This window comes from Lygodium microphyllum, chromosome 29, assembly GCF_053477565.2.
Source record: "Lygodium microphyllum isolate KBCC chromosome 29, Lygodium_microphyllum_v1.1.10, whole genome shotgun sequence".
Classification (NCBI taxonomy): Eukaryota; Viridiplantae; Streptophyta; class Polypodiopsida; order Schizaeales; family Lygodiaceae; genus Lygodium; species Lygodium microphyllum.
Genome location: NC_141163.1, coordinates 50,941,166 through 50,968,079, shown reverse-complemented (window position 1 = coordinate 50,968,079; position 26,914 = coordinate 50,941,166). Strand labels below are relative to the sequence as shown.

Here is a 26,914-nt window from a genome sequence, read left to right as displayed (position 1 = left end):
GATAACAAAGAATAAGAGTACCATTTATTATAGCCACTAAAATTTTTTGTGTTCGCCCCTCCTCCTCTCTCTCTACTCTCTTACACTCCATAGCTTTGACCTTGCATTCCACCCTTGCTTTTTTCTCAATTGGTATCAGAAGTGTGTTTGTGGGAGCTTGTCATTGGAGTGAGGAGTGTAAGGAGTCAAGCTTTGTCACAAAGTCAAGTATTTGAGCTTCTCTTGTGATATTAATCTCATTACTAAACTATACATCTAAGAACAATGTGTGTTTTGGCTTGAGGAGCCATTGAGGCTCAATTCAAGGTTGCCATAGTCCTATTTGATTGAATTTGGGCAACCTTTAGTGGTCGAAATCAAGTCAAAATAGTTTGGTTTTAGAATGATTAGGTAGACGTTTCAGTCACAATGTACTTGATGTATACAAGCACCAGGCTACTTAAGCTCAAGGGAAGAGATTAATGCATGTAGTAATGATGATGGAGATGTTTTATATTTCCTCTTTTGGTGATGCATCCTTGGTTGTCATGGATAATGGCATGTTGTAGAATTGGATTTTGGACTTAGAAGCATCATTCTATGTCACTCTACATAGAGAGTGGTTCACTACTTATGATGTTGGGAGACCAAGATGTGTCCATATTAGTAACAACTATGCATATGGCATTGTTGATGTAGGGAGCATATATTTATCATTGTCTAATAGAACTTACTTGTATTGTGGAATGTATAGCATGTCTAGATGTGACTATACTAGACACCTCGATGATTGTGTGTATGGATCTCTAAGAGGTAAAGAACAATATTAAAGAACTTGGATATTAGAAGATGATGCAATAACAAAGAACGATACCTTGTAGAGGATTTATAAAATAGCAAGCTTTGAGAGATGCATGTTGGTGATTAGAGGAACTTTTTAAAGTTTGTGTACATATGCAACCTAGGTGCCATTAAAGTCTATGGTAGCCAAAGAGACATTTGGAGAGTGGATTGAGGTGAGATAAGAATGTACATTTTATAAAGTTGAGTTCCATTTAGGTCTTTGTTAATGTAGATCGAGATTGTGGTAGATCATCATTGGCATAAAATTGATTGATCTATTGGCACCCATGCTAAAGCAAGTTACCCGTCCCCTCCATAGTTCCCAACCTCATGGTGCATTAAGGAGTTGGAGGTGATCCAAGAGTAATTAGGCACATTTACATTCTTTTCCATGGAAAAGATCATATTTGATATTCGTCTTCCCACCATATCCCACTTCCTCCTTTAGGACATCTTTTTAGCTTTCGTTGTATAGCTAGCTATATTTTATTTTACACAATATAAGAGTGTTGGCTTTAAAGGAATTCTAAGTTCCCAAGGGTAACTCCATGTGAGAGATGGAAGATTATGAGATGTTAAAGCAAATTGTGCTCATGATAAACCAAAGCTCTCCAACCAGAAAGCAAGATGTGTTGATAAGGTGACAACACAACAAGCGATGACCTCATGGTGAGCAATTATCCATTTTGCACTTCAGTGGCTTTTAACAAGTAAACACTTGGAGGGCTCCTCATCATGTTTTTTGATTGATGCCCCTCTAGCTACTCATTAAGTTGGCACAATAGCATCAGTAGAAAGCACTCCTCCATCATTATGCTTACTATCATAATCCTTCTCCTTCATGCTCAATTTAATTGGTCCATGATGAGGTAGGTGCACAATACGATTCTTAGTTGTGTTGTAAAATTGTGATGATGACATCACTAAAATTAGCCTCTCTTAGAGGCCTCTTTCTACATATCGTACAAGAGCATGTCCTCTAAGCTACTCCCCTTCTAGGGAAGGGCCTCCCATAGGCATTGTTTCAAGCAAGGGCTCATAGAATAAATCAAATATATGTTGGTTTAGTTCTAGCTCTCACTTGGAAGATAGAAAAGTTAAACAATAATACAAGCATTATCATTTATTACCAATCCTTGAGGAGGAGTCATCCTCAAGATTATTGTTTAACTTGCTATATATTGAGCACTTTCTCACAAGCAATATGCTTTGCAAACCCGATTCTTTTCATAAAGACTTAGAAGATTAGATTCTCTTCTTTGATTCCTCCTTTCTCTCCATCATAGACACGCCTAGTGTTGATGCTATTTGACCTCAACTTCTATTTCACCTTTCACTTGATTTAGGTCTCATCTTCACTTTATTCTTTATTTTTTCAGTGACTATTGAATAAGGGAAGGCCGATCACACATTATGACTATTAGAGTTCCCACATACAGTGTCTCTCTCTCTTACTCTCTTGCTCCATCTACCACATAGCTCTTGCTTCCACTTGTGTACTTCCACTCGGGCTCTACCTTTGAACTAGTATAAGAGACAACCATTCGAGAAGCTTCTTCATCCTTTGCTTCAGCCTAAATTCAAATCTTCAACTCAAGGTTTCATGGCAACCTTTTTTTTTTCCCTCTCGAGATATGCATTGAGTTTTTTCTTCTCTTAGCATGTTCCAACTCACTCTTGGCTTGTCGAGGAGCTTTCGAGGCTTAATTGAGCCATATTAGTGCTTATTAAGCTAAGGATTAGCCATTCTATCCATTTCGAGTGGATATAGAGCATGCTACAAAAGTTGTAGATAGCTATGACAACTTGATAGCACTTTCGTATTTTAGCCATAGCTTGTGCATATGACATCATGTTTAGGTGTTCTATAGCTAAAAACGAAGAGCATGATAAGAGCTACAAATATAAACATCCCTTAAAGCAAATAGTAAATTCTATAATGCATATTTAATGCTTTGGGGATGTTATTTTGGTGTCCCTATGAAATAGTCATGCTTTAGGATGTTGTTTCGATTGTTTAGAGCTTGATTAGCTTAGTTTTGTAGAGGAGGTTTATTGCTATTATAATAGTTTGGATAACAAGCATACAATAGGGAACTTCATGCTTTGAATGGTTGTTGTGCATGCATTGTATTTAGGGCATGCTACATGTCTACGGTGATGTCTAGCATTGATGTATGAGCCCAAATATAGTTATGACATGCTTTGGCATTTGAATTTAAGATACATTTGATGTACTTGGGCTTTGATCAACTGCTTTGAGCTGTTATCCTTACTCACTTATGGATATTGAAGCTTCATTATATACTTATGCTCTTGAATGTATTTGTGATGCGCTTGGGCTTCTTGAATGCTTTGATGTTTATGTCTTGAGATTTACTTGCTTATTTTGCATTTTAGATTCGCTTCTGGTGGAAGACACTTGTACTTACTTAGCAACACTTAGTTTTTTGAGACTGTGGAACTCTTGGTTCATGTATATGCTTTCTTATATGCTATTAGATGCAGTTATCTCCGCTTATGGGCTAATTTGATTCCACATACTTTGGACACCATCACTTACCTTTGTCAATAGTTTGGCAGTAAATGAAAGTGCTATTTTTAATATTGAAAAGCTTGATGGCTGTCACTTATTAAAAGATGTAGATATGACAACTACTGGTTCAAAAGAAATAGGTTAGACCTTTGAAAACCAAGAGTGTAAAGCCTAAAGGCATTGATTAGGATATTTGGGATGAGTTATGTAAATCCACTCTTATATTGTCATTATCAAAATAGGTTTATTTCAATGTTGTGGCACTTAAGAATAATGCTTGCAATTATAGGAAAGATATGCAAGCTTTATGACAGGCAAAGTCTTGCTTCATAGATACATTGAAATATCTCATGGACCTTTGCATGAAGGAAGGGACTAGTGTGTCCATACATTTGAATGAATTTCATTCTCCTTTTAGCCAATTGACTTTATAGGGCATTGAGTTCAAGGATAGTCTCCCTATGTTGTTCTTGCTTATGACACTTCTCGAGTCATGGGACAATTTTCATACTACCATGTGTGTTAATATGTCTAATGATGGTTTGAAACTCTAGGATGTTGAGGGTACCTTACTCATAGAGGAGATAAATAGAAAGAATGTGGATGCAACCTATACTTCTCATGCATTAACAATTAGGGGTAGACATGATAGTAAGAGTAGTAATGACCAATGCAGTAGAGACTTAGAGGTCTCAGTCTCACAGGTAGTCTTGCAATAAGTCTCATGGTCATAAAGCCTCTCTTACATGTTATTATTTAGGAAGCAAGGCTATATTTGTCTATAGTACCATAAGACGCATGATGATAAGCGCAAAGAGAAAGGTAAGGGCAAAGTATAGGAAATTTTTTATGATCACAACATTGTTCCTAATAAATCCAACATGAAAATTAAGGAGATAAATGCCTTAGAGCCTGAGTCTAATGATAATTATATCTTGGTAGCTTCTTCTCTTGATGTTAGTTGGTTTGTTGATGCATATCCACTTTTTCTCAGTGTGTTGGCTACTTGATTCGGGGGCTTCTTTCCATGTTACCTTGCATAGGGATTGATTTCTTTCATATCGCAATATGACAAGTTCTGTGAGATTAAGAAATGACTTGGCATTGGATATTATTGGCCTTAGTGATGTTAGATTGCAATTTGCTTTAGGAAAAACTTTGTTTTCATGATGTACGCCATGTTCTAGCTTTGACCTGCTAGACAATTGGATGATGCAATATATCGTGTATCTTTCAATGATTCCATGTAGAAGATTACCCATGGGAATCTTGTCTTTCCTTGAGATGCAAAGGATGGCAACTTTTATCCCTTGCTTGTATTTGGGTATATTGACCATGTTTTGGCTATGGTTGGTATACCACATATATCTTTATGGCATCGTCGCCTTGGACACCTGCCCTTAAAAGTAATGAAAATGCTTTCTTGTTTGCAATATCTTCCACCCCTTGACTACAAATGTTTTGATTCATGTGATTATTGTCTTTGTACAGGTAGACATGTAGTTCTCATAAGAAGTTTGGCATTACACACATGGGTAAACCTTTGGCTCTTGTTCATTCTAATGTACGTGGTTCCATGCCCTGTCAATGGATGGTTGAGGTAGTGAGAAAAGAGTCCATTATAAAACTTACATATTGGTTGCTTCCACTTATAACATAATCTTGTCGATTAAACATCGCACTTTTTATTGAATAGCATTGTCACTTTGGTACTTGGACATGGATGTGAGCCTTAAGGAAGAGATCTCCCTTGCTGAAATGTGTGTACCACTTGGAAAGGGCAAGCCCAATCATATGCCAACATGTGGTGAAACATTCCTTTTTTGTGCACTCCCCCTCCATGGCAGGCCATGTGTAACCAACCTTAAGAGTTAGGTCGTGCTTGGGGTTAATGGGGGAGTGGAATGCTGCTTGTCCCACTAATCCTTGGTTGCACCCAAGGATGTCAAGGGGAGTGGGGTTATGTGCACTCTCCACTCACCTTGCTAAAACCATGACAAACTGTGTGCTAATGGCTCGATAGCAGTGTGAAGTAGATCCTCGTTCTCCAATTGGTCAGGACTTGCATACAAATGACAAATATTTTTGAATGCTCCAAGGGTATTATTTGTTTTTTGGCATTTATGAATGCGCACTTGCAAACCCACTCTTCCTAAATTGTTGGCACAACCACTATGGAACTCAGATGTTGTTAAGACACGCTTACCATTGCAACTTGCAAGCATGAGTGTGACCGAGCTCTAAGACTGCGTCATAAGTTTCAACCATTTAGTAATGACAAAAGGAGGGTCTCTCGTGGCATCCTGGCTTTCTTTCTATTCTTAAATGGCACTTGGAAAAGCGACAAACAAAAACAGGAAATGACAGAGAACAGAGACCAAATGTGCGCAAGAACAGTCGGCTGGAACGAAAGAGATTGCCTTTGTGTTACACACACACACACAAAAGAAAGAAGAACGTAGGAAAAGGGAAGCAGCCCAGTCTCTCTCTCTCTCTTCTCTCTCTTCTGCAGACTGCAGCCCAACTCATGTAAGGGTTTCCTCTCGCGATTCTCTCTCCCCGAGCTCGGGCTTACAGGTTACCGCCCGCCTCTGCTTGTATCTCTATTTTTTCCCTACCCATTTGCAGAATCATCTTCATCTTGGTCAATTTCCAGCTGGAGTTCTTCTTTTCCTACTCACAGCTCTCCAATGGCCCGACCCAACTAGCTCATTTTGGGGTTTTTCTTGTAAACAGGGCCAAGGAACCCTGCTGGATGATGGCTCCGGAACCCTCTGACAACCTGGCTAGATGAATTCATCCCATAAAGTTGTCTCATTTACGCTTCCTGTGTATCTCTGAAGAATCCGGTTTTCTGTGGACGTGTTCTCGGCGGCACAATCGCGCTTTGCGGTTCAGCATGGAGGAACAGAGCGCCTCTTCATCCAATGCATCAGTGGACTCTTCACCTCTTCTAGGGAACTTCAATGATGCTACCGCCGGCAGTGAAGCTGGAGGCCGTTTCACTGGAAGACGAGGTCGTATATCCCGAGTTTTTCGTCTGCTTCGAGGAAGAAATGGCCAGAGGCTCATGAGAGAGCCTTCGGTTCTTGTGCGAGAGGCCGCAGCTGAGCAATTGGAAGATAGGCAGACTGATTTTGCGTACTCGAGACCAGTGGTTATCCTTGACCTTATTTGGAACCTGTCATTCATCATTGTTGCCGTCGCTGTGCTAATAATGAGCATGGATGAGAGACCGTCAAATCCTTTACGCGTCTGGATTGCAGGTTATGCTTTACAATGTGCTATTCACATGACTTGCGTATGTGTGGAATATCAGCATCGCCGCCGAGGTAACCAAAATCAAGGAAATCCTCGTCAGTCTTCAAACGCTGGATTGTTTTCTTCCTCTGAAAGGTCCCAAGGAAACAGGGAAGTTGATCAGCAGGGTCTTGAGGATCCTGGTTTCCAGCAAGCAAGGTATGTCTTTCTCTCTTATCTATGAGATTCATCTCAAATGGATTTGATAAGGCTGTGTAATGGTCTTGGTTGCTTCAAGATGTACAATGTCATGTGTCATCTTGGGCACACTACCTTTTTAGCATAGCTTGTATAACGACTTGTGGAATTTCTCTTGATTTGTGTTCCTGTGCCACATGCAAATGCTGCAACAATTCAGTGTCTCTAGATTATCACACTCCAGGTTTGGCCCCCCTTGCATAAAAGTGAAAAAACACTAAACAGAAAGCCTGAGTAGCTTTTAAAGTGAGGCTCACAAGGGGAGAGGTGAACAACCGTATCTCCAGCAGTCCTTTATATCCAAGGCACTTGTAGAGGTGTTGGTTATTGCTGGTGATATCATACTGATTACAAACCTCAGTTGCTTCTGTAGACAAACTGGAACAACCCACCCCCCTTGCAGCAGAAGGCAGAACAAAAAAGTGATAGGCTAATATAAATGGAGAATTTGGTCCAAACAGCTGTCAGCTATATCAGCATCGAAAGTCAAAATAATGGTAAGATAAAGGGAGCACGAAAAAGTCATTTGAGTGCAGTCCTTTATGCAGAAATGCACAGCCACCTGTATTGAACTGGTAATGTGCCAGCATTTCCTTATTTTCAATAAGTTTTACAGATATTGTAGCGCAAGTTTTCAGGCAGGTTTCTTGGCAGACCTGATATTTGTGAAGTCTGTCCTGTTTTAGTTCTGCCACCTGACATATGGCCAGATCAATCAGATTTGTGCATTTATGTTAGTCAGTTAGTCAGTCACAATGAGTTGCTTAGTGATCAATTCTTTTGTCACCATGAGCAGGCACTGATGGCACAGTGCTTTGGGTATCAGCCCTTCTCATCTCTTTCTCTCATACATTTGTGTGTACCCACAGTGCAATCCTTATTCCAATGACCTGTCTTGCCACAAATGTGACAAGTAGACTCTTTGGCTTTATCTTTCTTGGTCTTCTCGTCCTTGTTGTTGTTGTTGTTGTTTCCCTTCTGTTGAGAAGATTGACCTCTCAACGCCTCCATCTTGGGAGTGTTTTGTCCTTTGAGTTGTTTCTCCTGATCCAAGACCATCAGAACAAACTCCTCCCACTTGAGAGTATCTATGTGCCTTGAAGCAATCAAGATGGAGTAGAATGCACTAAATTGGGGTGGTAATTGTGAAAGACGTGTTGTCGCCATGCCCTTTGAGGTAATCGCCTTCCTTGCATTTTGGACTTGCATATGCAATTGGCGAAGCTTATTGATATGGTCTTGCATAAAAGCGAACTTGGACGGGTGGCATTTGCACCTCCAGAAACACTTACTTCATCATGGTCATCCGATTGTACAATTGAGCCAATTTCAGCCATATCTCCTGAGCAACAGTCAAATGCTTGATGCAAGCTATCATGACTAGAGTGCAAGAGAGAAATAGGAATGATCGGATATGGGCATTCGGTTTGTCCCAATGTTCTTGTACCTTCGCCAACTCAGATTTCTCATCACTAGAAATCTTGGAGACATCATGGGTTGTAGGACGGTCTATGGCCTTGTTACGAGCTCTGCCAATCATAGGACCCCAAGATGGCAAGTATCATTACTTGTGAGATGCGGTAATTTTCCCCATCGAGCTTCTAATCTTGAGGAAGAGTAGGTAACATAGTTTTGCTTCACCGCTCGTTTTCAACCTTGTCAATGCACAGCCCCCCCGCTCGCTCTTGAATGTTGAAAACACAAACTTTTATTGCATTGAAATCTTCCCTTGAAGTTTGCCCATGATTAATAAACCTTTATACACTAATTTGATATCATGTCAAGAGTGTACCGAATGTGGAAGTGTATGACCGGATTGAAAGAAAATGAACATGGAGAGAAGAGGGAGAAAGAAAGAGATAGTAGAACGTAGAAAATCTACGATGAATGAATGCTGAAATCAAGAAAGCAGATATGTACAAGGGTCTTGTACGCGTATGTTGGTTGTATCTCTCCACTTGCACACACAATGAACGATAGTGGCCGGGAGGTGTTGGGCATAAGTAGCCCAAATAAATACATAAAAAATGACAGGTCGACTAGTAAAAACTGATTGATTGTGCAAGAAATTCACAAAAAATGTTGCGCATTGCTATGCGACACTTGCTTGGGGTCTGTTCGTATTACTTACCCTGCTTGATGTGATCGCCTTGCATAGATTGCTGCGTAAACATCTGAAAATTGTTTGACTTGCATGGGAAAATGCATAAATGTGTCTAAGAGTTCTAACTGTATAAGAGAATACTATTTGTGCTCGTCTAGAGGATGACCGAATCTCTAACATTCTCATCCTTCCTGAGCAATTTCCTACATGTTCAGCCATTGGAAGTGGAGATTATGGTGAATCTTTGTTGTAAATCCTAATTTACAACATAAATTAGGGTTTGATAGCCACCTTGGGAAACATCCTTAGAAATTGAAGTTCTAGGACTTGAATTTTAGTCATTGAAATTGGGGTAATTTTAGGAGATTCAAGTGGCCATTCAACTAGCAAACGTTTGGGGCTAAAATTATCACCCGAGGAGCACAATTGAAGGTCAATCCGTAAGCAAACCAAGGAGCAAATTGGTTTGAAGGTGAAGGCTTGTTGATCATTTATGATAGTAAGAGATGTTTGGATCAGTAGAGTAGATTAAAGAATTTTTGTGTACTTCTTTCATTTGCCATAAACGATAAAGAAATATTGTGAGGGGTGCTAGTTTTGGGGCCAACAGGTTGTCCATTGTCCAAGATTAAGTGATAAGTTGTGCATTTCAGTTTATATGCTTTAATTGCTTGCTGTTATCATTGATAAATCAAGTTATTACCACCCTCTCCAAAGAGAGACTTGTTTCACGGTTCTAAAGTTGGAATGCCATCAATTCCCTTGACTTGGTGGACCGAAAGCACTTGATTGAAGGTTAGAAGCTTTGTTCTAGTGCTGAAATTGTGTTGAGCCGAGCATTTATAGCAAGAACATCTTCTTCTAGTGAGATGGGATCCACTAGTGATGATGCATCTCATTTTGAAAATGCACATATTGAAGGGAAAAATGCAATGCCTAATCCTGGAATAGGCTTACAACATGGACAACAAGGTGAAAATGTAGTTGTAGGCCACATGATACTAATGACCAGTAAGGAGATGAAGAATATGATGACTGATTTAAGGCTCGGTTGAAGGTAGCGGTTGACAACTTTTCTTGATTAGCTAAAGATCCATAGTTTAAGAGATTTTTTAATTCTCCCAAAAAGGACAAGGGCAAGAAGATGTCATCTTTAAAGGCATTTGGGCAGCAAAAAACACAGCCATTGCAACCTAAAGATGCACCAAAGATTGGTGATGAGCAAAGGAAATTGGTATTAGTAGAATTGGATATGGTAATCCAAGGCCATCTTGCTAGTGCCAATCTAATGGGTTTCGGACAGTTGGGCGTGCATGTAATTATGGAGCAGCCAGGATACTTTGGTGGAGGCACTGTTTTCCATGCTATGGTGGGTCAAGGACTGCTGCCAGCATACGAGAATATATGGCATAACTCCTTAAGTATGCAACAACCAATGTATGGTGTGCAAAGCCCAATGTATTTGGGTATGGTTGGTAATATGCATAACCCCATGTATGGTAGCTTTGGCATGATGCTTGGGCCACAAAGTGGCATATATAGTAATGCATTTGCACCCCTTGGTGCTTTTGGAGCTCAAGAAATGAATGCTAGTCATGCAAATTCTTCTTATGGTGTATGGCAACTTGACTCCCAAAGAAGTAGCAAATGATTGTGATGAGGGTGGAAAATGTGTGAATTTTGAGGCCTTTAGTGGGGCACAAGATAGATTGAAGCCTTGGAATTTTATTTAGCAATTTGATGCAGCCTATTCGGGAGGCAACTTTACTAAATCCTCAGTTTTGAAAGATAGCTACTTTCTTGAAGGGGAATGCATTGCAGTGGTGGTCCATGCTCTTGATGCAAGATAGAGCACTATCAACATGGGTACAATTTAAGAAAATGTTTGTTTCAAATTGGTTGACTAGTACATTTGAGTTTTTCTTGTTGGAGAGAAGAGGGATCACATGCTTTGTTTGTGGACAGGAGGGTCGCATGGATAAGGATTGCCCTAATAGGCAGCAAGCCAGAAAATTACAAAATCAGGGAGATCCCAAGGGAAAGAAGCCCAAAACATTCGTTGGTCTGGTGCATAATGTTGTTAGTGATTAGCTCAATGATGATGCTATTGAGTTATGCAGAGCATGGGAAAAAATTAGAGATCAACATGCATTAATCTTCTTTGATAATGGCGCACAAGTCAATATTATCTCCATAAACATAGCAGCCTATCTAGGCATCAAAGAGGATGAAATGGGACGTATGGGAGAAGTTAGTATGGTGTATAAGGGCCATGTAGAGCCTCTCACATTGCCCCTTGGGAAGCTTTACTTGCACACTTAGGGATATGTGGACAATGGTGAGTTTTTCATTGCACCGCTCGAGGGTTGTGATGTCTCGCTTGATATGCCTTGGTGCCATTGTGTACATGTCATAGTGACAGGAAACGGCCGGAACGGCCCCCCGGCACGCGGAATCGCCGTCCCTGGCATGTATTCGGCGCGGACCGCGTTTCCAAATGATGGAACGTTCCCTGTCCCGTTTCAGACAGGGAACGCCACATGGCAAAATGACCTGCGGGCCGCCCGCGCCCAGTTTCCGCCTGCGCCCTGTTCTATTGCGTCCCGCCTGCTCCCGCTTGCGCCCCGCCTGGGTCCCACCTGGCCCAGTTCTCCTGCTCCCGCCTGGCCCAGTTCTCCTGTCCCTAGGCCCCAGGCCCAGCCACCTTCTTTCTGTTCCTTCTTCTTCTTTCTTCTCTTCCTTCTCTTCCCTCTCTTCCTTCTTCTTCTTTCTCTTCTTTCTCCTCCCACCTCCAACCTCTTCCTTCTCTTCCTTCTCTTCCTTCTTCTTTCTCTTCTTTCTCTTTCTTCTCTTCCTTCTCTTCTTCCTTCTACCTTCTCTTCTTCCTTCTACCTTCTCTTCACTTCTCCCTTCTCTTCTTCCTTCTTCCATGAACCTTCTTCTTCTTCTCCCTTCTCTCCCTTTCCCTTCTCTCTCGACTCTTGAGTGAGTCTTGACTCTTGAGCCTTCTCCCTTCTCTCGAGCCTTCAATAATCAATTTTCAGCCTTCAATTTTTCCTTCTCTCGACTCTTGAACCTAAGGCCTTCAATTTTCAGCCTGAAATCATAAATGGCTTCATCTTCCCGCCCCGCTTGTCGGGTTGGTGGTCGAGGAAGAAGGTCTGATGATTGGTCATGGTGGGAAGAAGCAAATGCTGACCGCCCTTGGAGTGGTGGAGGATCTCGACCATGGACTTGCAAGCTTTGCCCATACAAGCGAACTAGTGGAGCAAACAAGGTAATCCATTGAGGCGAGCATTTGTATTTCAAATTTTTATTGATTTTAATTTTTCAAAGTTACTTAAATATTAGAATATGGACTACCAATTGCCACTTGTTCCATTTTAAATTTTAATATTTATGCATAATCAGGTCCGAGCTCATCTCCTACATGAGCCAAATTCAGAGGTGCAGTTTTGTCCAAATGTGACCTTGGAGAAGCAAAGGGAGCTTCGTGACCGTGTAGCAGGTCAACAAGCTTATCTTGCATCTAGACCACGACGTACTGTAGTTGACCCTGCAACTTTTGTGACACCATCCCCATTAGATGTATCTAGAGCAGGGTCAGTATCAGGAAGTGCTACCTCCACACCTACTACAGGCATTGCATCGGCCATGGCATCAACAACGCCACATGTTGCACGTAGACAAAGCACACTTGATGCTAGTTGGGATCCCAAGAAGAAGGAAGAGGTGGATACATCAATGGCACGCTTTTTTTATCATGACCACATTCAATTTCGTGCAGCCAGGTCAGAGTATTTTAAATTGATGTGCAAGAAGATTGGTGAGTATGGCCCTTCGTATGTACCTCCATCATCAGAGACCTTACGCACCACTTTGCTCGACAAGGAAAAGCGCCTTGTTGAGCAAGCAACAGTGACTAGAAAGAGCATGTGGGCTAAAAATGGAGTTTCCTTGATTGCTGATGGTTGGAGTGATACACGCAAGTGATCCATTCATGGTATGGTTGCTTATTCTCGTAGGGAAATGTATTTTATATCTTCACATGATGCATCGGGGACAGGAAAGTCAGCAGATGTACTTGCAGCAGAGTGGGTTACAGGTGTTGAGCTTATTGGCCCAGAGCATGTTGTGGGATTTGTTGCAGATGGAGAGCTTGCAAATAGGGCAGGAGGTGCTATTATTCAGGGATATTATCCACATATCATAGTTTCATATTGTATGGCTCATTGCTTGAACAACCTACTAAAGGATATTGGTAACCTGTCATGGATTGCACCTGTCATAGAGCAAGGAGCTCAAATGGTTAGCTTTGTTTTGAATCACCAGTTTCTTCGCCATCACTTCTCTTTGCGGTTGAAGAAGACACTTTTAAAATACTCTGATACCAGGTTTGCCTTTAACTTCTTGATGCTAGGCAGGTTAAGAGAATGCAGTGGTGCCTTGAGGCAGTTATTTCTTAGTGATGAGTTTACCTCATCAACATTGACAGATACTCCTACAGGTATCTTATGCTTGGAGAAAGCAAATAACTCCACTTTTTGGGATGATGTAAAGCTGATAGATGGTATGGTATCACCCATTGTACATTTATTGAGGGTTATGGATGCTATGTAACCTTGCATTGGCAAGGTATATGAGGCTATGGACAGGCCGAATGAAAAGTTGCAGGAGTTGGCACCAAATGATGTGGCGTATGAGGAAATACACCATTTAGTTGTGACGAGGTGGAACTCCTATAGCTCACCCATGCATGCAGCTGCATTTGTTGTGGATCCTGAGTTCCAGGGCAAGGGTCAGGAGAATGACAGTGAGGTTATGGATGCATGGAGACTTATATTGTCTCGTCTAGTGCCTGATCATGGCACTAGACGAAAGATCAAAGATCAGCTTTCATGTTATAGGACCTTTCGGGGTTCTTTTGGTTGTGGGGATGCACAAGAGGATCGCTGTAAGATTGGGGCAGCTTTGTGGTGGGAGGACTATGGTTCGGATGGTCCTGAGTTGCAGCAACTAGCCATCCGTATTTTGAGTCAGTCAGTTAGCTCCTCTTGTTTGGAGTAATTGTGGAGTACCTACGCTCACATTGCTTCAAAGAAGGGGAACCGTCTTGGTGTGGAGAGGGCAAACGATCTAGTATTCGTTAGTGCTAATGTGAGGATGTTATGTAATAGTATGACAACAAAGCTCGATCCATTCACAGAGTGGGAGATGCAGCAAGAAGAGGAGACACATGCTGATGTTGAGGGAGATGCAGCAATTCATGGTACACATGATGATGAGGCTGGCACTTCAGGAGTGGCTAGAGCAGCCTCAGATCATGATCATGATCTTTGATTTAGCTTACTTATCACGAGTCTCATGATACATGACGCATTTACATTATATATGATATTATGATCATTGATGACACTGTAACACTTGGGTTGTTGACAGTTGTGCCATGTCGATATTATATTTGTACTTGAGTCTTGCAGTCTTGCAGTTGCCCTTTGGGCTATTTTGGCATGCCGCAATTTGCTTTAGTCTAGAGATTAGACTTTATATTTGCAGTCTTTTTTGGGGCAATGAGCATGTTCTTTCAAAGATTAGACTTCAATTTCATATTTGTAATCTTTTAAGTTTTTTGGCAATGGTACCATAGGCATGTTCTTTTAGCTTAGACTTTTAAGTTTAGTTCATTGTTCATTGTTTTATCATTTATGATTTTTGGCATATATATTATGGATTTTATTATTTATAATTGAATAGCTTACCTCTTGAGCCTTGTAAGTTGCAATTCAATTTCTAATGAGTAGTTTTAGAATAATGCATGATATCTTAAAGTTAAAACTTAAAATGATTTGTCCTTGTGGATTATATATCTTGGTTTTAAGTTTTAACACTCCAGAGTCCACATGGATTATGAGTGAAATATTAAATTTTTTTCATGAATTTTGATTTTTTAAATGCCGTTCCCGTTCCCACGTCCCCGTTCCCTAGGTTTGGCGTTCCCGTCCCCGTCCCCGTCCCCGTTCCCCGTTCCCCGTTCCCGTTCCCCGTTTCATGTTTCTATGGTACATGTAGTGATTGATTCACGTGCTAAAGTGATTACTATTCAACATAAGAGCAAGGCCCATACTTTTGATGTAAAATTGAAAGTGGAATTTATTTCTATTATACCGGGTTGTTGCAATTTGTAAAGTAATGAAAAATCACCTTTCAGTGTACTTGGTTTTCATTAAGGATAAGGTTGATAATGAAAATGTTGGGAACATGTGTAAGTTAAAAAAGGATTGTATGCCATTTTTGAAAATGTATGTTGATTGCTTTTCTTAGTCACTTCCGGGGCAGTTGCCGCCTAAAAGGTTGGAGTATCATGGCATAGATCTTATCTTTGGAAGTAGCCCTCCTATTAAGCCACCCTATATAACAAGTGTAGCCCAGCAAGAGAAGAGGAGTCAGGTGAATGAGCTATTAGAAAAAAAGGCCGATTTAGCCTAGCTCATCTCCCATTTGTTCTGTAGTGCTTTTGGTTCTAAAAAATGATGGATCATGGTATATGTGGATTGAATTGAATAAAATCATGATAAAGAATTGGTTTCTGATCTCTTGGATCAATGTTGTTATGGATAGATTGCAAGGGGCAGCCATATCTAGTCGTATTGATTTAAAAAGTGGGTATCATCAAATTTGTATCAGACTAGAGAATGTTCCCAAGACAGGTTGAGGACATCTTTTGGGTTATATGAGTTTCTTATCATTCCTTTTGTGTGGCAAGCACAAGATCGCTCAGTCTCTATGGTCTTACCTTGTTGATAGCTTTGTGGGTACTAATCGTGTTCATCGTTGTCAACTTGAAGAGCAGTTAGTGAATTTCAAGTTGGTGTTGAGCAAGTACAATTAAAGATCGCTATTATAGAAAAACTATCGTGCATTTTGGGACAAAAGCAACCTCTTCGAGGTTGTTTTGCATAAGCATGATATGATACAAAGTCCAATCCACTTCCTCTATCCAAACCAAAACAAGTAGTTCAAAGGCTACCATGTTATCATGAGCCCTTGCCTAGCTGCCCATATATTAGTTACACTAACAGTACTTGCACAGCTTTGTACACTATAGGTGGTGATCGCCCATCACTATCACTATGTTCTTTATTCTTTCAGTGACATTTGAGTAAGGGAAGGCTAGTCACACATTGTGACTATTGGAGTTTTCACATCTTGTGTCTCTTGCTCCTTCCACCATAGCTCTTGGTTCGGCTCGTGGGTTTCTACTTAGGGCTTACTCCCTTCAACTGGTATATCAGAGCCACTCGAGGGCTTGAGCCCAACCTAACATTATTTAGCTTCCATTTGAATACCTACAGCAGGATTTCCCTATTGGTAGCCATAGTTTCGCCTCTTGAGGTTCATATTGGTCTTCCATTGCTTCATCATTCCTTAGGACCTTCTAAGGCTTGATCTAGGGCCTTATTATAGGCCATTGAGCATTGCTGTTGCAATTTTCTAGCCATTGGAGGCTGGTAAAGAGCTGCCCAAGGTGATTAGGAAGCCATTGAGGGTCAAGTGACATCCCCTATAGGGCTATCTATAGGTGATAAGAGCAAGTTTGGGGCCCATGAGCAAAGCAACAAAGAAACTCATTTCTGTGTGTTTGAAATTTATGAAATATTTCTTTAAGTAAGAAATGTTTTTGATAATAAAAAACGCGAGGTGCTTTTTTTGGGTGGTTTGGAACAAAAAAAATGGCTTTTTGGCCAAAAAGTGTTGAGCAATGTTAAACATGATGATGATGATGATGATGATGGTGATATTGAACTTGAGTATCACTTGTGAGGCTTAGGATTTTGAATGAGAGACTTACATTTTTGGAATTTTGTTTAGTTATTTGACTTCGTCACTCTAGTCTCTATTCTTGTCTTGAGAGTAGTTAATTACTATATGGCTTTAGTCTCATTTTGAGTTATCTATGATATATTACGATTCATTTTGGACTTTGACATTTTTAAATTTTGATTTGGAATGAGAATCACGATGTTGCAGCTTGATCCATTCCATATGGTACATGGGCTATTAACATGTTGGTTTTAATTCTCTTTGCGCAATATGTACGAATCATAAGGTTTGATATTTGAACCATAGTATAGCTTGTTGTCCAAAGACTAACTATGACATAAGTCAATGATGGATCATGAATGTGTAATGTATGATTCTCAATTGACTCTCATGTATTATCACTTAGGCTCGATTGTCCCTTTTTTCTTTTTTGGTTTAAGAGAAAGTTCTGTAGAGGTTTATAAACTCTTTTTGTATTCAAAACTATGAAAAGAACATTTATAAAAAAACCCGAGTTCTTATTGTACCCCCTCTTGAAAGAAATTGATAGTCACGATGAGCCATTCAGAGTAGGGTAGCGTTAAATTGCAGCCGATTTTGGAAATGAAACTTTGAAATTTCTCTCACCCCAATTTTCTCTCTATTCTCTTAGTTGATTCACAGCTTCTCTAAAGAGATCTTAGCAAGATTCAATCCCAAGAGGGTGCAATTGAGGAATTTCTGTTGCTAAACCCTAAGTTATAGAAGAAATTAGGGTTTACCAGCCACCCTAGGAAGGGTGTTTAGAAATTGGGGCCGAGTACTTGAAATTTAGCAATTGAAATTTGGGGATTTTTAGAGAATTTCAAGAGGCTAAACAACAAACCTTAAGTTTGGGGCAAAATTTGTCATCCAAGGAACAAATTGAAGGCCATTCCCCAAGCAAACCAAGGGGCAAATTGGTTTGAAGGCTTGTTGGTTGCTATGGACAGCAAGATGTATTAAAGATTAAAGGAGATTAAGCTAGATCTCAATGTATTGGTTGTCACTATGGTATATCTCATTGAATTGGATGATATGAAAGATTGGTATATCGGTGATTTGGATTTTGCGAATGTATGTAATCAGCTTTGCAATGGCTAAAGGTCTTGGCAAAGCATTGCTATGGACTTTATCTTTGAACTTCCTAGGGCACCTACAGGTAATGATGGGATATGGACCATTATTTGTAGGTTCAGTAAGTAGGCCTATTTCATTTCGGTGAGGAAAAAGACAAAGGCTGATCATATGGCACTCTTACCTTTGCAGCATGCATTTATATATCATGGCAGCTAGAGTCAATCATCAATGATCAAGACTCTCGGATGAATTTGTTTTGGAAGGGATTATTTGAAAACGTGGGTACCATGCTGGAATTTTTTTCATCCTTCCATTTGCAAACAGATGGTCAGTTATTAAAAGAGGCAAATTCTATAGTGCTTGTTTTCTTGAGATGCTATGTATTTGAGTATAATTCACAATGGGAGTATTTGCCTTTGGTAGAGTTTACATACAATAACACTGTGCATAATTCCACTGGCAAAGCTCAATTTGAGGTTGTGGAGGGTTGCGAGTAGCAAGAAAGTGATCCCTATTTTGCACACAAAAGACAAGATCTTTGAGGTTGATTGGTTTGTAGAAAACATGGATACAACTTATGCAAAGATTAAGTATGCTCTTTAAAGGTCTCAAGAGAAGCAAAAGAAGCCAATTGATCACTATAGACGTGCTTTGCAATTAGCAGAGAGCGATTATGTATTGCTACATTTTGAAAAGGCAAGACTAAAAAAGATAAAAAGATGAAAGGTAGAGAGAGCTTGCATCCAAAGCTAAATATGAGATATTATGGGCCCTTTTAGGTGTTGGAGTAGATTAGTGATGTTGTTTATAGGCTAAAATTGCCTCCACACTAGTGGATACACAATGTCTTTCACGTGAGCTTATTGAGGCCTTTTCATGGTGATGTGTACGAGGATATATTTGTTGAAATTCGGCTGGAGGTTAAGGAGTTGGATGGGATATTAGTACCTGAGTAGATCTTGGCACATAAAGAGAGAAAGATGTGCAGTAAAGTCTCCAAAAGTTACTTGGTGAAGTTTCAGAATTATCCATCAATGGATGCTAAAATGGATGGAATAGGGTGACTGGCAAAACATCCTTGGTTGTTGTAGTTTATGTTAAGGGTTTTTAGTTAGAGCTGACTTTGGATTGGCTCAGTTAGATTTAGTAGAGTAGGGATCTAGAGCAGTGCTTGATACTCAAGGAGGAGGTAGCACTTCCACTTCTCCAGTGATGGGCAGCTCTTGTGTATTTGGATCTCAAATGTATTTAGCATGCATCTAAGGTTTTGTGTTGACATCATATTTGCCATGAGGTCACTATTTAGTGTACTAGTCACTATAGATTGGTATGGTTTTCACTATAGCTTTGAAACTATACATTTACATCGGTATCCGTTAGTTTGCATTAGTGTATGATCATCAGAGATTTTAGTAGATAATCATAGTTGTTAGTGGTTATTAATTAGTTTTGTGGACCCCAGCGTGTTTTATGAATGCCATTGAAATTTCAGCCATGATTTATGCTTAGTTTTAGCTTTGCTATGGCTGTTTGGCCAGAATAGTTGAGATATGCTAATGACAGATTCATTCTATGGGTGTCTGGTAGAAATTTTGGATTCTTTGTAAGTCTTATGTCACAGTTAGGGTAGTTGGAAAATTTTCAACAAGTGTTTGGCATTAAGCAACAATGGCCAATGTTGTTTCAACTATGATGCCTTTTGGGACTTTCTTGTGCAATATGTTTTCCTTTGGTACTTTGTAGTGTAATCATGGATGATTGCAAATATTTTAAAAGGAAAGTCTGTCATGAAGATATGACATTTTGATGCTTTGCTTAGCATTTGATTAAAGAGTTAGTCAAATGTGCAAATGTGACTTGCACATGTGAGGTGTAGGTTAGTTATTTCACAATGTGGGATTGAGGACCCCAAGATATTAGTTGGTGCCACAGGGCAAAATTTGTAACAAGTTATACTTGATAGGTACTAGGTGGTACCTCGTGTCAAAATTTGGCCTAGAACATTGAATTAGCCATAAGTGTCAGTGGTGACATTGGGGAATTGACATTAATTAATTAAGCCAATTCCGAGGCTAATGAATGTTCATGATTACTTGCATGATAAATTTTCCTAACCATTTTGATTATTGGTCGATCAGATTTTTTTTTGAGCCATATATAATTATTAAATTTATTTTTGGAATTAATATTCTGCCACTTGGCAAAACTTGCCCATGCAAGTGGAAAAATGGCTATAAGAGGCTAAGAGAGAGTCATTCTAGCCTTGTGCAAGCTCACACACAGAGAGAGAGAGAGAGAGAGAGAGAGAGAGAGAGAGAGAGAGAGAGCTGCCATTGTTATTGCAATAGTTGATAGGCCATTTCCAGCCAGCAGGGGACTCTCTGGGAGTTGGCAACTTGCCTAGAAGGGGCCACAAGAGTAGGTGTTAGCTTGGGAAGGTTGTCTAAGAGTAGGCGACAACATTTTGGGCTGGAGACAGCCCATTCTGGGCTCCTAGGCATAGTAGGTGACAACAGCAAATACTCTTTGGAACAAGGCGGCAATTGATTTGAAGAGATTCTCGTAATGAAACTTTGAAATTTCTCTCTGCAACATTCTCTCTCATCCTCCAGCCATTTCTCGTTCCTCAATAATTTCTAGCAGATTTAGTCATTGAGATGGAGATTTTGGTGAATCTTTGCCATATGCCCTAATTTCTAAATTAGGGTTTGACAGTCAACTTGGGGAGTGTGCTCAAAAGTTGAAGTTCTAGACTTGAATTTTAGTAACCAAAACCGGGGCAATTTCAATAGATGCAAGTGGCCATTCCGCCAGCAAACAATTGGGGTTGAATTTGTCACCCAAGGAGCACAATTGAAGGCCAATCCTTGAGCAAATCAAGGGGCAAGATGGTTTGAAGGCTTGTTGGACATTTATGATAGCAAGAGGCACTTGGATTAGAGGAGGAGATTAGAGAATCTCAATGTACTCCATCCATCTTTAATAAAAGATAAAGAAATATTATGAGGGGTGCTAGTTTGAGGGCTAACAGGTTATCCATTGTCCAACATTGAGTGGTATATTGTGAATCTCAGTTTATGCGCTTTAATTGCTTGCTGTAATCATTGATAAATCATGCTATTACCACCCTCTGAAGAGAAATGCTGGTTTCATCTCGCCCCAATGTAGTGAGGGTGTTGGACAAAGGGTGCACTTTGATAGTGGAGTGACTTACCAAGACTATAGAGGCGATGAGAAACTATCTCTATTTTACCCTAGGAGTTTCCACCCCAAAGTAGCTAGGGCATTGGTCAATTGGTGCGAGTCAGTTGTTGTTGAAGAACTTGCCAAGTCTACAGAGGTGATGGTTATTTTTCCCTCCAAAGCCCTACACACACATTGGGGTGGGTTTTTCTTTTCTTGCTTTTCTTTTGATTTTATCCCCACATTTTCTTTAATGATTGTTTTTTTAAAAGGGGGGGAGGGGAAGGGATAGTTAGCTTACATGCTTGCCAACATGGAACCTAGTCAATCACTTGCAAGGATACTATTGATGAGGTATGGGATGGGGAGGGTAGTGGCAATCTAATGGTGACAATGCGAGATCAATGGATGTTGCTTGGGATCTTTGCTCAAAGGGTAAAAGGGAGCATGCTACACAATGCGTGGTGTTGCACTTGAGAAGGGATCATAAATACGAGTGTCCCACTTCCAAGTGCACAAAATATAAACACAAAGGGAGTATGTAAGTACATACATGATCATGCAACAAGGTCCACTTGACCACTGTCCTGGCAGGGGTCTCATGCAATGAGTATCCTTTAACAAGTAGTATGAATCATCAATGCACAAACAAGAGGGGAAATTGATGAAGTATACACAAATAATAAACCAATCCTTGAAAGTACAATGGAGGAAAGGCGATCCTATTGCTACCAAGTTGATGCCGTCGGTGGAAGAAGAGCCAAGACCCACTCTCTTAACTCTATATTCGGGGGGAGGACCTATACCAATGCTTTCATTCATGCACTAGAGCGTTGGTTGGTTGACTGCCTTTGTTAGGAGGTCAACATGATTCTATGCAGATGGAAAAAACTGGGGTTGAATATTTCCAAACTCAAGTATGTCTTTGGAGAAGTGGAGATGCACCCGCACATGCCGCATCTTAAGGGATACAACTGGATTCTGTGCAACGTTGATGGTGTGAGAGTGCTTAACGAAAAGAGGAAAGTGAACATGGAGAGGAGACGAGAGTGTTGGAGAGAGAAGTAACAATGTGACTACAATGGCTGAAGGTACAATGCTGCAATGGTTAGCCCCAACACACAGCTCTATGCGTCAGTGTGGGTTCTAGATGGTAGTAGGGGAATGAGAGAATGAGGAGGGCTGGCTGATCATGAAGGATCAATGATGGATAATGAAAGTGGGAGAGGAGGCTGCATATATATAGGCAAAAAGTGGCAAAACCCTAAAAATGGCCAAAAGTGCCCAAAAAGAAATGCACTAATGTGCTCTCCATCTAGAGTGTCTAGAATACATAAAATGATAGACAAGTACAATACTAGAGCTGGTAATGTCCTCATCTGACTTCGACTAAGGTTTATAGGCAGGAAATGACCACACAATATACACATGATTGCTAGCATCCCCTCTCAGATCTTGGATGCAATGGAAGGCCAAAGGAAATGCGGATCTGAGGGTGGCAGGAAGAGTGCCAATGCAGATGATGTCTGTTGATTAAGAATGCTAGCCAAGGAGCAAGACTCCCTCTTAAGAAGGCCATCAAAGGGTAAGGGGAAGATGCCTTGAATGGATTACTCTTGAAAATTCGAGTCAAGGATGGGTGGGCCAAGCCTCTAACCCAAGTACGAGAGGATAGTGGGGAACTCTTGAAGGTGCCATAAGCTGCATAAAAACAACAGGGATCAAGGGCTAAGCGGCAAGGGATGTTGGCTTGATGAGAAAGCAAAGAGGTCGCCGCATAAAAGAAAGGCCCAAAGTAGACTGGAAGCCCTAAAGAAACTCCTCACAATCCTAAGGAGCCCCCTTCGAAACACAAAGGGCTAGGAAATCCACAGCCGATTCATTGACATCGACCTGTGGGAAAAATGGTACACAATTGGGAATGGGTGCGGCAATAGAAAGTTGCTTCTAAGGGCCTTGCACAAGGGAAGGGAAATGGAGTATATATAGCCTCCTTTCTTGTCAACGTGTCACAAAAGTGGCTCCTATAGAAGAATCCTTATCAAAGATAATCGGCTTGGTAAAGACTATACGAGTCTCGAGTCTAGGAAGGCCATAAATTGAAAGAAGAGGGAAGTCGAAGTGGGGAATATGTAGAGCCTCTGAAACAAAGCTCGATGGATGGTCAGACAATAGAGGCAAGGTGCCAACACCATTAATAGGCACTAAAGGAATATTATCAGCAGTGACGATACCCTTTGATGGATGGAGATCATGTAACAAATCACCACGCGGAGTCATACGACTTCATGTACCATTGGCAAGGAGTCAAGGCTGCTTGGAAGATGAGAGTTGTAGAAGGCTCCTCCACTTGATAAATGGGTAGAAACATTGACTCGGTAGTAATAGTGGGTGACGAAGGCTTCGATGTAGATCCACCTTTTGCTCTTGGACGAAGGCGAGGGTATATTCTCCAACACTTATCCTCGGGGTGTGAGTTCTTCCCACAATTAGGACACGTGGAATATCCTCTATGGTTCCCCACAAAATTTGTATCAGAGTCGGAAGATGACTCAAACTTCTTCCGCTTCAGCTACTTCTCCTCCAGGAGGATGTGCATCACGGGTACCTCAGCTTGCTCCACTTCAGCTACTTCCCCAAAGAATAGCAGCTCAAAAAGCATAGGATACACAGGCTTTGTCGCTGATTGCATTGGCAGTTCAACGGTCAATCATTCCCCATATTCGTTTAGCAGCTTCTTCACTAGAAGCTTGGCTAACTTTGGAGCAGATGTTTGCTGGCAAGAATGAGACTCGCATCTCTTTCTTAAAGAAAAAGCTAGAGGCATTGAAAATGGATGAAGGTGATTCTATTCAGGATCATTTGAACAAAATTCAGGACTTGCGAGAGCAACTCATGAATGTTAATGAGTACTATTCGGATGCACAGATGATATCCACCACTTTGAACTCATTACCTCCTTCGTACTTGGCTTTTCATATGGCCTTAAACCTCACCATGAGGATTGCCGCGCAGCCAATCACTTTTCTTCAGTTAGTCAGATTGCTTCTAGAGGAGGAGCAAACACGGAGGAATAGTGGTGTGGATGCTATAGCCTCTGAGCATGCTTTTATGGCTAGACAGAAGGGCAAAGGCAGCCAAGTGAAGAATGCTCCGCAGAGTTCTGGGACTTCTGGCACATCACAGGCAAACAAAAAACAAGGGGGCACGCAAGCCAAAAAGGGCAAATGCCATTATTGCAAGAAGCCAAGCCACTACATCAATGAGTGTAGAAAGCGCATTGCCAAAGAGAAGAAAAAGGAGTTAGGAATGTCTGTTTCTGATGCTCCTTCTACTGCTACGGAGTCCGCGTCTTTGTTGCAGACAGGGACTATTGTTTTTACACATGCAGTTATGACACCTCTTGGGCAAATCGAGCATTCAGGTCTATTGAGGATGCATGCACTTGGTTTTTTGACAGTAGTGCTTTGAGGCATATTACATCTCGCAAAGATTTATTTGCATCTGTTCATGCAGCTCTAGTTGGCAAGTCCGTACAGTGTGCCAAGAATGCATCATACCCTGTTAGAGGTATTGGGGAGATTGTGCTCACAGCCATTGATGGCTCTATTCTCCACCTATAGGATGCTTTATTTGTGCCAAGCATAAAGAAGAACTTGTTCTCTATCTCTTCTTTGGCACGTTGTGGATTGCAAGTTAGATTTGATGATGACAGATGCATGGTGAGAGACAAAGAACACATGACTTTGGTCTTGACAGGCACTTTATGTCATGGGTTATACGAGTTGGATGCTCTTTCAGTTGATCAATCAGCGTATTTGACATCCACTCTTACTCCTGCTATCATATAGGCAGAGTTATGGCATGCTAGGATGGGGCATGTGAACTTTGGCAACTTGATGCTCTTACAGCGTACGTAAATGCTAGATGGATTACCTCTATTGGAGAGACCTCCTGAGCACTTGTGCGAATGATGTATTTTGGAGAAAATGCATCGTTTTTCGTTTCCCCGTGATGTTGTTTTTAGAGCAACAGCCAGGTTGTAGTTAGTGCATTCAGATGTATGTGGACCTATGCAAACAAAGTCATCGGGAAGATATTACTATTTTGTGACTTTAATTGACGACTTTACTCGATTTTGCTGGGTCTACTCTTTGGTCAAAAAGTTAGAAGTGTATGATGTATTCTTGGCTTTTATTGCACTTGTTGAAAACCAGTCTAGTTGTAAAATTAAGACTCTCCGTTCAGACCAAGGGGGGGAATACATGTGCTCTATGTTGAATTCCTTTTTGAAGCAGAAGGGCATTGTCCATCAGTACACTACTGCTTATACTCCACAGCAGAATGGGTTTGCAGAGAGAGAATCGGTCACTCATGGAGATGGCCAGATGTATGCTTAAGGCAAAGAGCTTGCCTCACAGTTTCTGGATGGAAGCCGTTATGTGTGTTTGCCATGTTTTGAACAGATGCCCCACCAAAGCATTGAAGAAAATTACACCTTTTGAGGCTTGGAACAGCTGGAAACCTTCTGTTGGACACTTTCGTACCTTTGGGTGCCTTGCATATGCACATATCCCAATGGTACTCAGAAAAAAGTTGGATAACAAGACTATTAAAATGCATTTTTATGGGATATAGCAGTGAGAGCAAAGGCTACCGACTCTATGATCGTGTTTTGAAAAAGGTGTTTGTTGGTAGGGATGTACTATTTGATGAAAAATCAGAATTGTCCCTGGCTGGTTTAGACACATATCAGGCTGCCCGTGATGTATTTGAAGGGCTGCTGCCCATTACATTTGGTGATTCAGCTGGAGTTTCAGCAAGTGAACTCAATGTTCAGCCAGCCTACTCCTTTGGAAAATGCAGAAAATCAGCCATTGGCTGATCTGAATATTCAGCAAAGTGCTGAAACTGAAATTCAGCAAGAGCTTATGCACAGTCAGGAGGCAAGACAAATGCCTAGATTGTATTTACAGACTATGAAAGATAGTCATCTGGATGCACCCATGGCTGGTTGTACTAGAAGGCAACCTCGTATGCATTATACTACACATACCATGGAGTTTGTTATGGCAGCAAGCACCCTTGATGAAGAAGAGCTTGAATGTTTTGAGGATGCACAACAGAGTGTGCATTGGATGGCAGCAATGAAAGCTGAATTGGATTCTATCACTAAGAATCAAACATGGGATTTGGTGTCTTTGCCATTTGGGAAGAAAGCCATTGGAACAAAATGGGTCTATAAGATGAAACGGAATGCATATGGATCCATTGACAAATACAAGAAAAGGCTTGTAGCTAAAGGCTATGCATAGAAAAAAGGCATTGACTAAGAGGAGACATTTGCTCCTACTTTCCGTATGACGACCATTAGGTCTATGGTTGCTTTGGTTGCTCATTATGGATGGATTGTGCATTAGTTGGATACTAAAACTGCATTTTTACATGGGGAACTTCCTAAGGAAGTATATGTACAGCAACCTATTGGTTTTGCAGTTGAGGGCTTGGAACACTTGGTCTGCAAGCTGAAAAAAGCTTTGTATGGTTTGAAACAAGCTCCTAGAGCTTGGTATCAAAGATAGATGCTTTCTTGCTTAGCCAAGGGTTCATAAACAACTCATCTGAGTCTACCCTTTACGTATGTAAAGAGGGGGGATCCATGCTGATCATTTATCTTTATATTGATGATCTCTTGCTTACAGGGACACATGTTTTTCAGATTTTCAGCATTTAAACAAAATTTGCAGCAAACTTTTGACATGCCAAGCTTGGGGTCTTTGCATTATTACTTGGGCATTCAGTTCATACATGATACTAGAGGTATTGGGTTATCATAGTCAAGATACATTGGT

The 26,914-nt window shown here is 40.8% G+C and overlaps 2 protein-coding genes across 4 annotated transcripts in view; both read left to right on the top strand.

Annotated features, from left to right (window-relative positions):
* Positions 1 to 5,717: 5,717 nt before the first annotated feature.
* Positions 5,718 to 26,914, top strand: part of LOC148010612 (E3 ubiquitin-protein ligase At1g63170-like) — a 94,050-nt gene continuing 72,853 nt past the window's right edge. The window contains exons 1-2 of one of the 3 annotated variants that reach the window (XM_087671495.1): positions 5,718 to 5,935; positions 6,095 to 6,817. In XM_087671495.1, coding sequence (XP_087527621.1) covers positions 6,258 to 6,817 — 560 coding nt within the window. In that variant the 5' untranslated portion in view covers positions 5,718 to 5,935; positions 6,095 to 6,257. Of the gene's footprint in view, positions 6,818 to 26,914 lie in introns of all 3 variants that reach the window. The other 2 variants (XM_087671493.1, XM_087671494.1) reach the window with 2 other exon arrangements.
* On the top strand, positions 11,217 to 14,669 carry LOC148010613 (uncharacterized). Its single transcript, XM_087671496.1, has one exon. The coding sequence runs from the start codon at positions 13,608 to 13,610 to the stop codon at positions 14,025 to 14,027; it is 420 nt and encodes a 139-aa protein (XP_087527622.1). The 5' UTR covers positions 11,217 to 13,607; the 3' UTR covers positions 14,028 to 14,669.

Coding starts and splice junctions, on each gene's coding strand:
- LOC148010613 (XM_087671496.1), top strand. CDS start 13,608: ATGGACAGGCCGAATGAAAAGTTGCAGGAGTTGGCACCAAATGATGTG.